Raw genomic sequence first — 12,250 nt, 5'->3', positions numbered from 1 at the left:
TACGCTCCAACTTGTTGTCCAGTGATATTACGTACGTTTAAAAATAACCAAACTACTTTTGTTTTTTTTTTTAAATATACGGGTTTTGAATATAATTCTGCAAAAAATAAAATTGTGGATTTTATACAGTAAATGTTCCGTGCCAACAATTGTGGCCGACGCCGGAAGTCACCAGGAGGAAATCTTCTGACATCATGTTGTAAGACGGTGGGTTTGACAGGTAGCACGTTCGCCCTGATGCGTTTGCCTTTTTTCGCTACTAGCTGGTGGCATCGTTTGTACTTTTATGCAAAGCTTGTGATCTTGAAAAGCCTCTTGGAAGTGAATTAACGGGAAAAGGGGTGATTTTGTTAGATTTAGCGGTGCCTATTATGGCGGGTGCCACCATAAAGACTGTACACGATATTTTTCTGAGCATGGAGTACGGCCCATCAGCACCTTCCAGCACTAGCACTGCACAGGTACAACGATTTTCAGTTTAAAAAATAAAAGCTAAAGTTTCGTATATTTGCAACTATTCTTAATTTCCTCACCCACGTGGATGTTTCATGGCTCATTTACTGCTCTTAAGTATTGCAAGCCGGTTTTTAGATCTTGCACTCATGTGAAGGTCATTAACTCCTGCCTGACTAACTCACAAGGCAAACATGTGACTAAACTGGACAATGACCCTGTTCTGAATTAGCACGGGGAAGGAAGACACTTTAGCCATCAAACTAGACTTGGGTGAACGTAAAATTCGTTACTTGGAGGGAGTGGTTGATTTTTGTACTTTGTACTCAGTCTGTAGTTTACTGTCTGCTCAGCAAAGGTGGTTACTGCACAACTAATAAAATGTCTCCTAATTTATTTTGGTTGGTCTTTTAGGGTCACATTTATGTAATGAATACAGTATTTTTTTCATCATAATACTTGATCAACTAATTTCTCAATCATTGTCTCCTTGTACAGTGGATATTGAAATAGTATCGGAATCCGTATTCAAATACCATTAAAAAAAAAATATATATATATATATTTTTTTTTTTTTTTTTGAGACTATGATGCATTATTTCAAAAGTTAAGACACCATTAATGTGAGCTATAACATGAAACTGACAAAATACAGAAATCAGGGAAATAAAATACTGCGACTATGTGGTTAAACAAATGTGCAAACCCTCATAAGTGTGATGGGCCTGTGTTCAGAATTAACCAGTCACATTCAAATTTATGTTCAATGAGAGTCAACACACGTCTGCCACCATTTAAAGTGTTTTTGAGTAACCCCAAATAATGTTCTGTTTTAATGATTAAATAAAGGTTAGAAATTATTTATCTTAGTCTCCTTTTTATGTCGAAAACATGGCACTTGAACAGCGGTGTGCAGACTTTATATCCACTGTATGATCTTACCTGTCTTGTAGGCTTGGCTGGATAATCATTCCCGTTCTCTGGGTCTTTTTATTGATGGCAAGTTTGTCCCTCCATCAGACAGACAGACTCGCTCCTTGATGGACTCAAAAGGTGAGATCTGTTCTGGATACGAAAACGTTACACAGACCGCAGCACTTTACACATCACTTTCACACTGTTTACATTTCCAACGCACAATCAGAGTCAAACCATAAAAAAACTGCCAGTGGGTGCCAGCATGTCTTAATTTAAACCAGAATTTATTAAAAAAAAGTTTGTGATGTAAGAACAGTTGGCCTTCAAACCAATTAAATTGTGTGTGGAGGAAGCTAATGATGCAGCTGAAATTAATTCAATCTGCACCTGTTTTCTAGGTGGCCTCGTGTGCAGCACGGTGTGCGCCATGCAGGCTGATATTTTGGACTGCGTAACACCTGCCATCAAGGGCTTTGAGGCCTGGAGTTGCCTGTCTTGCTACCAGAGGTCCAAAGTGCTGCTCAGGTACATAACGAGATACATTAAGAAACCTCAATAGTGTTAAGGAACTTTGCTCTAATACTAAAATACTGTGTTTGTGCACATTTATCACCCTTTACAATTCCAGTGATGTATGCGGATGTGTGTTACATATCTCAGGTTGGCGAGCTTTCTTGGAGAGCATGGTCAGAGTTTTTCCGAGCTTGGTGAGCTTTGTCAAGTCTCCTGCTCCTCCTCTACCGTGATCAGAATGTTGCAATACTATAGCAGCTGGGCTCAACTCAGAGATACTCTCATCGCTAACTGGATGCCACTGGGTGGGTGAGCTGGGCCATTTGGTTTTGTTGACACATATTGCAGCCCCATTCCATCACATCTGTAGAGGTTTCTTCGAAACGCCTTGTTATTATTGAGCCACATCAAAGCAGGGGTCCTGTTTTTAATATTGGTCCTGAGGTTGGGTGACTATGTGGATGATTTTGTTCAAAGGGGAAGTTATGTCCTATTAAGAGCCCTCGACCACCCATTTTCCAATTAGCCTTCTTCAAAATTCAAAGGAACATTTTATGTATGCATTTTTTTCCAGAATTTATAACAATTCACGGGTGTTTCCATAACATGTCTGTAAAATGCTGTAGTCACAACACACTAAATACACTTTACAGACCCTGTTTCTTCTCTGATTGATACGAGACAGCTTATAGTTCTCATGCAATTGGGCATCTTTTTATCCAGACTTCTAGGCCAAAGGGAAGGCTGAAATATGAGCATTGAGAGCAGAGCAAGAACAACAAACAAGTGAGCGCCCAAAAGCACAAAAAAATACATATTTATGTAGGCAGTACTTCGACACAACACTGTGTATATGTAGTGCATGGAGCGAGCGCTATGACAATTTCACTATGCTATCAAATATATGCCACTCAACTGAATCTAACGTTACTATGTGCATCCAATAAAATGCAACTCTTCTTACCTTTTGGCTTTGAAATGTTAGGCCTTTGGTACTTGTGGGGAATGTGGGTGTTTCTGCATGATGATTTTGTTGGCCAATGTTTTATACAGTGTAGTCCATGGCACTTCGGTGTCTCTGTCTCTTCACCGAGCCTTGCTGATCATACCAAGGGTGGACAAACTCTGTGTGGAGAGCTGTTGTTAAGTAAGAAATGAGTCCCATGGTTACATAAACACAGGGCATCACTATTATGTAACAGTGGGGGAAAAGACTGGAATTGCTTGCTTTTAAGACACATTTTAGAAATAGGCAGATCATGAAACTGACTTACTTACTTGGTTGTTTAATTTTACATTTGATGGGTGAGAACTAAGCCATCAAAAATATCTTTTTGTAAAATATCATTAAAAAATAAACTAGCATATAGTATTTAAGATGGGTGGTTGAAAATGCTCAAGGTAGATTCATTGAAACAACATGTCTTGTGTTTGGAGTTTCTTCCTGTTGCAACTTTTCATAAGTGCTCCCTCCTTAATAGGAAAACACTGGTATGAGATCATTATCTAGTCTTTAATACTATTTTTGATGGTTTTTTTTTCTTTTTTACAGGTGTGGTTTTAGTAGTTGGGTCTGATGACTGCAGTCTCTACTACCTGTTGCTTAAAGTCTTGCCAGCATTAGCCATGGGTAAACAATTCATTCCAGTTTCATGACACACAATATCATCAATAATTCCTCATGATTCAACCCAATTTATATTTTTTATATATGTTTACTAATTTGTTGCTGAGTGATGGCTAAATATGCTTCCTCGTTAGGCAACTCTGTCATACTTGTCCCTGGTCAAAGCACTGCCCCTCCAACACTTTTATTGGCACAGCTTTTTATGGGGGCAGGCCTTCCTGCTGGGGCCCTCAGTGTTTTAACTGGAACTGATATGTCAATTGCTGCTGATGTGGCCCAGAATACCAGCATCAGATACGTCACCTATTGCGGCAACAAGCAGGTGCAGATTTTAACAAAATTACCCAACAGTATTGAGGATACTGAAATAATACAAGTGTGTTTATTTTAAAACTGCCTCAGGATGGTGTGAATTTGTGTAAAGCTACAGCAGGGATGGGTGTTCCGGTCTCTGTATCCCCAAACATTGGCACTACATGCCCTATCATCATTTTTGAGTCTGCCGACATCAACAGCGCAGTGGATGGCGTGTTAGAGACTGCATTCAAGAAGAACAAAGATGTGAGTCAAGTATCCAGTTTTTTTTTAGTCTTTGATACTTTTTGGTTTAACCATCTTCATTCTTCCTTATTGCAGGTGCATTGGGTGCTGTTTGTGCAGGAGAGTGTGCTGGAGAGCATGATGGCGCGTCTAAAGGTGCGCATGGCAGGCTTGAAATGTGTGACCCTTCCCACCGACGAGGCCAGAGTGCTTGTGGACACTGCAGTGCAGGAGGCTCAAAACAAGGGGGCAACGGTTTGTCATAAAAGAATCACTTATCCCCTTTTAAACTGCCTTCTTGCCAGATTTATGCATCAAAGGCATATTTCCCTTTAAGTCAGATCTTGCAGAAGCTTTAATTGCTTTAGAGTTGCACATTCAGATTAGTTATGTGGTGATATCAGTCCCAGCATTTGGGACAGCAACAACTGCTTTGTACACTAGCGCACATGGGCAGAGAGTTTTCAGACCTTAATGTTGACATTCTGAATGGAGCGTCACATTGTTCAGTCACAGGTGAACCTTAACCCCTCAACCTGCATGGGTACCTTCCACATGACAGCGAGTATGAAAAAGCCATCTTAGATGGCCAGTGTAAAAGGGCCAATTGAGTGTTTTGCTCTGCTGAGTTACGTTTTGGCTTACTGAATTCAACAAAAGTATCAATTGATGACAACTTTTTTTTTTCTTTTTTGCTTAGATCTGATATTTTATTGACAGGTGCAGGACATCGCAGATGAGGTCAATCATGTCATGTCGTATCCGTAACAATGCAAATGTCTTCAGGTACGAAGCGAGATCCAGCCGGTAAACTTTTAAAAGGCATGCAGGGTTAGCCTTATGACCTAATTTCCAAAATGGTTAACTGGAAGAGGAAAGGCTGAAACATCCATCCATCCATCCATCCATCCATCCAATATATAAGACTTATCCTCATAAGGGTCGTGGGATTGCTGGAGCCTATCCCAGCTATCTTTGAGTAGTAGGGAGGGTACACCCTCAACTGGTTCCCAGCCAATCGCAGGGCACACATAAAAAAACCATTTGCACTCACATTCACACCTATTTGCAATTTAGAGTCTTCAATTAACCTGCCATGCATTTTTTTGGGATGCGTGAGAAAACAAATGTTAAATAAAATGAGCTTTCCAACATTTCAACTCCTGAATGAAAAATTTAGATTTATTTTTCTTTATGTACGAGTAGGTAAAGTTTTCTTTTCACTCTTGTACAATGCAGATGCTTTTTTCCTTGCTCTTTTTGCTTTACCTGTTTTTAATTTTTTTCTTGCTGATAAGTTTGTTTTTCTTTAAAAAAAAAAAAATTCAAGCAGTGACCCCTAGATTCTTTTAGACTTGTGGGACTGTCCTTTTTTTTGGAGATAGTTACCATATTCCAATATTTTCTAATACAATCTTGCCATTACATGAGCATGGCTTGCTAATTAGCATAAGCCCAGTGTTAGCAGCAAGACCTGCCGTCATGATTATTCCCGTTTTCATTGAGGACTATCACGGACTGCTGCTGAGGATGTCAATCCTGGAAACGAAAATCCACCCTCTTGAAGTGTATGTGGATGTAAATGGACAGTCAGGGAATGAAAACACTACCGATGTCTCAAAATGGACTAGACAGGAACGCTTTTCTGAAATCATCAGTAAGAACTTCAACAATAGTCGCGCTCTGTTTACTGTGGTTGACTCACAACCCTCCTGAATCAGATAGCTCTAGAACTTGTAACAGCTGATAAATGCAATTAGTTTGCCTGTTATTTTAGTGGGGGAAAAAAACGCAATCCTATCAGGGAAAATATCAGCACAAATTATTAAAAGGATAAAATGTTACTACATCTGAAGCCACCCAGGGAAAACTGTTATCATGTCAGAATGTGATACATTGACCAAAAAACTAGAGAAAACAGTGAAGACAGCTCTTGACTCAGTACTATCCAAATTTTTCAAAACTATTCTGAAGTCTGTGCTCAGTGATTCTCAGCAATCATCATTTGTTCACTTCAGTCTAGCGTGTTTCATAAAGCTCTTAAAGAAGCTGCTGTTGAGCCTCTTCTGAAAAAAAAAACTGCTGGATGCTGCCAAACCTATCTCGAATCTCCCTTTTATAGCCAAGATCGTTGAAAGTTATTTTTAATCAACTCTGCAGTTTCTTGAATATAAATTGAAATTTTGACAAATTTCAACCCGGTTTCCGAGCTCGTCACAGTAAAGAATCTTAAGGTTGAATACTGACTCAGGAAAGGTGTCAATATTGGTCTTGTTGGATCTCAGTGTGGCTTTTGGTATGGTAGATCATAAAATACTGCTGAACATATTGGAAACGTGGATGGGACAACATGGAACATTCCTTAAATGGTTCAGGTCTTACCTGCAGGAAAGGAGTTACTTTGTAACTATTGGAAGTGCTCAATCTCAATCTCACCAGAAATGCACAGCAAATGATTGCACTATACACATTACTATAGTATGTGGCCATCTTAATACATTTGTAACAGCTTCATAATACTTTTTGTTTGTTTGCCCCTCAGTTGTTGCAGGCCAGTGCTGTCCCTTCTGGTACACAGTATCCTCCCACGGTATTATACGGAGTGGCCTCCTCCTCGCCATGTGTGGTGACGCCCTCTCCTGGGCCACTCCTTCCTCTTATGACCTTCAGAAGTAACACAGAGGCAGTGACTCTCGGTAAAGATTCCTCTCTGGGTGTAGATATGTCAACTATCTATTTCTTTATTATTTGCTCAAGCCACCCGAACATTTTGTGCTGTACACAGGGAATCACAGTCCACATGGCCAAGCAGCATGTGTCTGGACTGAAGACCTCACTCTGGCTTTGGAGACATCCAAGAGGCAAGCACATCCACACAGCTACACTTTTCCTTTCGTCTTTGCCTTGATACTACCTCCAGTACAGAATTTTCTTTTTTTTTTTGTGTATAGCTTCCATACCGTAGATTGGAATTATACACCATCTTGGCTTTTGCCCAATATATATGTATGTGTGTGTGTGTGTGTGTGTGTGTGTTGTGTGTGTGTGTGTGTGTGTGTGTGTGTGTGTATATATATATATATATATATATATATATATATATATATATATATATCGTCAAATTGTAGCTAATGTGGCAGCAATCTCAGTTTGGCTCAGAAAATATGGTATATTCAACATACCTTTGCACTGTCAAATCTAATCAAATCAGGTATCATATACAGTGCCAATATTTACACATCATTAAGCTATGCCGAGAAATTTTTTTAGATTCAATTTAGTATTGAAGGAGTCAGCTGGGTAGCGTTGGCCTCACAGTTCTGTGGTCCCGGGTTCAATCCCGGACCCGCCTTTGTGGAGTTTGCCTGCGTGGGTTTTCTCCGGGCACTCCGATTTCTTCCCAGATCCCAAAAACATGCAACATTAATTGAACACTCTAAATTGCCCGTAGGTGTGATTGCGAATGCGGCTCTTTTTCTTGATGTACACTGCGATTGGCTGGCAACCAGTTTAAGGTGCACCGTGCCTCCTGGACGTTGAGAGCTGAGATAGGTTCCAGCACTCCCATGACCATCGTGAGGATAAGCGGCTAAGAAAATGGATGGATGAGTCGATGGATATTATTCAAGGTGATGTCATTCATTGAGGGGGAAAAAAAAATTTAGAGGAGGGTTTCACCCTGAAAGTGCTTGTTTCTTAGCCCTACCTCATGAGTTTTTTTTTTTTTTGTCCCTAGGGATTGTTCTTTTTTAATTAGCAATATTGACACCGTATTATTTATATATTTTTTTCCTCTGTCTCTCTAGTCTGTCTGTTGGCTCAGTGTGGGTGAACTCACACGCTTTATCAGATCCATGTCTCCCTGTTTCTGGTCACAAAGACAGTGGCACCTGTACTGACGGAGGGCAGGAGGTTGGTTTAGTTAGTTTGGGACACTTTTATTCCACTGATAGTTTGTTAAAGTTCCCACATAATGTCGTATTTGTTTTAAAGCTCTCAAAATCAACATTTAACTCAAACAAAATATGGTGCAGATAGATTTGCAGTGTCATTCAAATATTTGAAGTCTTAATAATCATTCTGTTGTCTCACTTTCTTTCAGGGTCTGTATCAGTTCCTGCAGCCATCCTCCTCATGTGGTCTTCCTCGCGCTACCCCAGTTGCTCTGGACTATGCGAAGTTTGGAACTGATGCAACTCCATTTATCATTCCGGATGAGACTGTTGGGTGTGGTGTCTTTTCTTTTAAGTGCAGATTTAAATATTACTTACATAGCATCATTAACAGAATGTAATGTCGTTTTTTCACACACGCATATTCCTCCTCAGCACCGTCAAGTCCTTTGCACAGTTTATTGCTGGCAAGGCATGCAAATCGGAGTCTGGCACTAGTGTGGTGGTGCATTCTCAAGGAGGCAGCGTGTTAGGCTACTGTCCAGATGGAGGCCAGAAAGATGTCCGGAATGCTGTGGAGGCAGCTATCAAAGTTCAGCCTGGGTGAGCTACCAGCATATACACTTTTCATACAATACACTTTTCATACAGACACACCATAATAAATTACAATATTGAATAATAGTTGATCCATTGCAGTAGTTCACATTCAAGTATGAAACTCATACGTAAAATACTGATCTGCATGCCTCTTGCTACCTATTTGGAAATTGAATTTTAAGTAGAGCTGTAAGTATAATTAACAAAGTTACATGAAATACAAGAACATTTTTCACTCTTTATGTAGTGAATCTTTATGCTTTTCCAATTCCAAAAGGCCAAAGTTGCAGAGTTTACCTTGTGGTAGGGATATTGAATGAATGAAATGCATGAATGCCATTTATTCTCATTATCTGACTGTACAACAAAATTGAAGAGCCTCTTCTGAGTCAGTGCATACATAAAACGAATATGAAAATGAGAATAAAAACACCTGTAAGTACAAAATGAGTAAAAGAAAAAAATACATGTGTAAAACAGATGGCATAAAAAACATTCCTCAAGATATATAAATCAGGATGCCTTTGCATTAACAGCACTGTTAGAGGAAAGATTAGAGTTCAGGGTGGTGATGGCTCAGGAAATGTTTTTTTTTATTGGTCCTTTCTTTTGGGAATCTATTGCCTTCCAGATGGCAGGAGCTCAAACAATTGCTCGCCAGGTAGTGTAGTGTCCTTGATAATGTTCTGAGTGCTGCTGAGACACAGAGAGGAAAAATGTCTGCCACAGATGCAGTCTTTGCTGTATTTTACAACCCGCCTCTCGAAGCACATACCATGAGTTAGATCTTTCTGGTCGATGTGCATAACAACATTGTGACTTTTCACCTCTAGCTGGATGAAAAAGACTACATCTGCGCGAGCCCAGTCCATTCAGTCTCTGGCTAAGGGCCTTGAAGGAAAAAGACAGGACATTGCAAAATCAATCAGTACCCAAACTGGTCTACCAATGGAAGAGGCTGAATTGGAGGTGGAGCTCAGCATTGCCAGGCTTAGTCACTGGGCAGCCTACTGTGACAAAGTTCACGGCGAAACTCTGGTGACACTTTGAACTATTTGAATTGCTGATAAGTCAATTTTAAGTTTTAGGTTTGTAAATCCTCCCGATGCAAACATGCTTTAACATTTCTTGTGGTCGTTGTCCTTCAGCCTGTACCACAGTCTGGCACAGGACTCTCCATCCCTGAAGCACTGGGAGTGGTAGGCGTAGTCCTTCCTGACAAGCATGCCCTCCTTTCCATGGTAACGCTTCTTGGAGCAGCCCTCACCTCTGGTAATGCCATCATCATGGTTCCCAGTCAGGAATGTCCACTGCCAGCATTGGCATTCATTCAGGTGAGCATGACCAGCATATTCTTCTGTTGGGTATTAACAAAATAAATGCACGACATAATGCTGGTCTGTGATTTTCCGAGTTGTTTTTCCACATCAGAGATTAAAATATATGCAATGCTCGAATTGCGACATACCACAGCCACTACTTTGGGGACTCTTGGGCAATCAATTTCCTCATCTAATTCAAGAACTGCATTAATAAAATCGTCATTTATGCCTCAATATTGCGACAGTGAGATTATTTTATCTCTTTTCCCATTTGCTGTATCTCGGATGGGTCAGTTTTATTTGTACCATCACAATGTGTGTATTCATAATATACTGCATATTATTGTATGTATAAAGCAACTACACGAATTGGGATTTTGTGAACTTTTGCACTGTAATGTAATGACAAAATCCAGAAGATCAGATGATGTCCTGTGGCATATATTGTGGTCACTTATTACCATGTGTATAGGTTGATAACTACTGTAAAATGATAGTTGTTTTACTCTGTCTTTTTCAGTACATCTAAGTTATCAGCAGACACAAAAAATACCTCAGAGTTGTAAAAGGTCACCTCTTTCTGGGGGACAGGGTTCATGTTTGTTTCTGAATGTTCATTTGCTGGGGGTAGTAATTGACATTGCGGTTTTTAGGTGCTCCTATCTTCAGATCTGCCTGCAGGCTTGGTGAATGTCATTACAGGAAGAAGAGACCAGTTGACAAAGGCCTTGGCCAATCACAGTGTCATCAAGGCAATTTGGTACTGGGGCAACAGTGAGGTGAGCATTACTGTAACAAAGCTGAGGGTCTTAGAAAAGGAAGAGCTCCCCAAATACATCAAGGAATGAACAATCCTTGATGTAATGTTATACTGCTCACATGACCTTGTTCACTTGGTCTAGGGCTGCCAGTACCTCCAATACACCTGCACCAAACCACTGAAAATATTGCACCTGTTCTGTCAGACGGACAAGGATGGTAACTATGGCAGCAGAGACTGGACTCATGCTTCCGTTCTTGAGGAGATGTGGAGAAATGCCGTCCAGTGGAAGAGTGTGTGGATTCCTACAGCATAAAAAGTCAATCCAAAGACTATAAGAAAAAGATGCCAAAAAAACATTCTGGTTGTGAACTTTTACTATGCAAGAAGGTTGAAAGATGAAATCGACATTTAAAAGTCAACTAACTGCTTTTGAAGGCCTGTAATAAATAAATAATGTTGCTTTGCACCTACAGTGCAGTGAAAAAGTATCGACCCTTCTCAAATTCTTATATTTTTGCATATTTTCCTACTTTAATGTTCAAAGTCACTGCTTTTTACATTGAAAATGTGTAGACATGAGACAATGTATAAACTCAAGTTTGTCGTCAAAATGGATTAGCTCAACCTAGCAGCACAGTAATGGGAGAAGGATAGAGTTAATGCATGAAACTGATGGAAATAAACAGTAGTTGTCCACAAAGGATTGATTTTCTAAATAAAGTGTGTGTGTGTGTGTGTGTGTGTGTGTGTGTGTGTGTGGTGTGTGTGTGTGTGTGTGTGTGTGTGTGTGTGCCATTGTAGCTTTTGTTTGAATATTTTCATAGTAATATTGAAATTTTCAAATTGTATTTTTAGATGTATAAGCAATCATTAATTAGGGTAATTGAACCCAAACTAATGGTAATAACTTGTGGAGGAGGACATCATTGTGTGTACAGTATGTTCGAGTGGTACACGAGCTCCATCCAGCATTCCCAAAAGACGAATGTTATATTGATTAAAGGCTAAAATATCCATGGGTGCGCATATAAAGTGAATTAGTGCCCATGTGCACCTCTGACCTGGTAAAGATTGAAAGTGTGTAATTTATGAAATTTACTGCCAAGTAAAAGGCAGAAGCCCAACCTTTGCCTTTTGCTTTGTATGTAGTTTTTAGATATTACCCATGTTAACATGACATTGAGAATCATTGAGGTATATTTCACAGGTAAATGTGACACCGTCAGAGGAGGTCACTTAATACACTGAGGTTTCCTGTTTAGTGGTAAGATAAAATAGATGTACAAGTAATATAATAACTAACATTGGACATTTTCACACAACAGTCACAAAAGCTCAAAAAACATGTACAATGAGGCAAATAATGGTAGCAGGCCTCCCTGTCATGCAATGAATGTCAAATTCGCAGTTGTGACTATTACTCAACTCTCCAAATTCCCTTTTGTCTTAAAACTCTAAAGTGTCGAGATCAACTTCCCGTCAAATATGTCCTGGTCACAAGATCCCTTCCGCTCATTGCCAAAAAGACGGGACAGCTTGCACTTTCAGAATGAGTCATGTCAATGACACAGCAAACTCTCAAGTTGAAGGTGATACAAGACTTGTAAGGAATGAGTTACCA

The 12,250-nt window shown here is 39.8% G+C and overlaps 1 protein-coding gene across 3 annotated transcripts; it reads left to right on the top strand.

The window, feature by feature from the left end:
• The first annotated feature begins 117 nt into the window (after nt 1–117).
• Nucleotides 118–11,346, top strand: aldh16a1 (aldehyde dehydrogenase 16 family, member A1). Of its 3 annotated transcripts, none has more exons than XM_061845031.1 (17): nt 118–207; nt 1,407–1,506; nt 1,770–1,896; nt 2,032–2,189; nt 3,437–3,514; nt 3,646–3,833; nt 3,914–4,072; nt 4,148–4,306; nt 6,594–6,747; nt 6,837–6,912; nt 7,858–7,963; nt 8,154–8,278; nt 8,380–8,547; nt 9,378–9,582; nt 9,693–9,878; nt 10,520–10,645; nt 10,769–11,346. In XM_061845031.1, the coding sequence occupies exons 1-17, from the start codon at nt 133–135 to the stop codon at nt 10,940–10,942; spliced, it is 2,364 nt and encodes a 787-aa protein (XP_061701015.1). In that variant the 5' UTR covers nt 118–132; the 3' UTR covers nt 10,943–11,346. The 3 variants fall into 3 exon arrangements, with proteins under 3 accessions (XP_061701015.1, XP_061701014.1, XP_061701016.1); XM_061845030.1 differs by lacking the exon at nt 118–207 and adding an exon at nt 214–461 and having other exon boundaries at nt 10,769–11,345; XM_061845032.1 differs by lacking the exons at nt 118–207; nt 1,407–1,506; nt 1,770–1,896; nt 2,032–2,189 and adding an exon at nt 2,854–3,031.
• The last annotated feature ends 904 nt before the right edge of the window (nt 11,347–12,250 follow it).

The sequence above is a fragment of the Syngnathoides biaculeatus genome, chromosome 16 (genome assembly GCF_019802595.1).
Source record: "Syngnathoides biaculeatus isolate LvHL_M chromosome 16, ASM1980259v1, whole genome shotgun sequence".
NCBI classification, from domain to species: domain Eukaryota; kingdom Metazoa; phylum Chordata; class Actinopteri; order Syngnathiformes; family Syngnathidae; genus Syngnathoides; species Syngnathoides biaculeatus.
The sequence above is the reverse complement of the archived record's forward strand: the minus strand, read 5'-3'. Positions and strand labels throughout refer to the sequence as shown.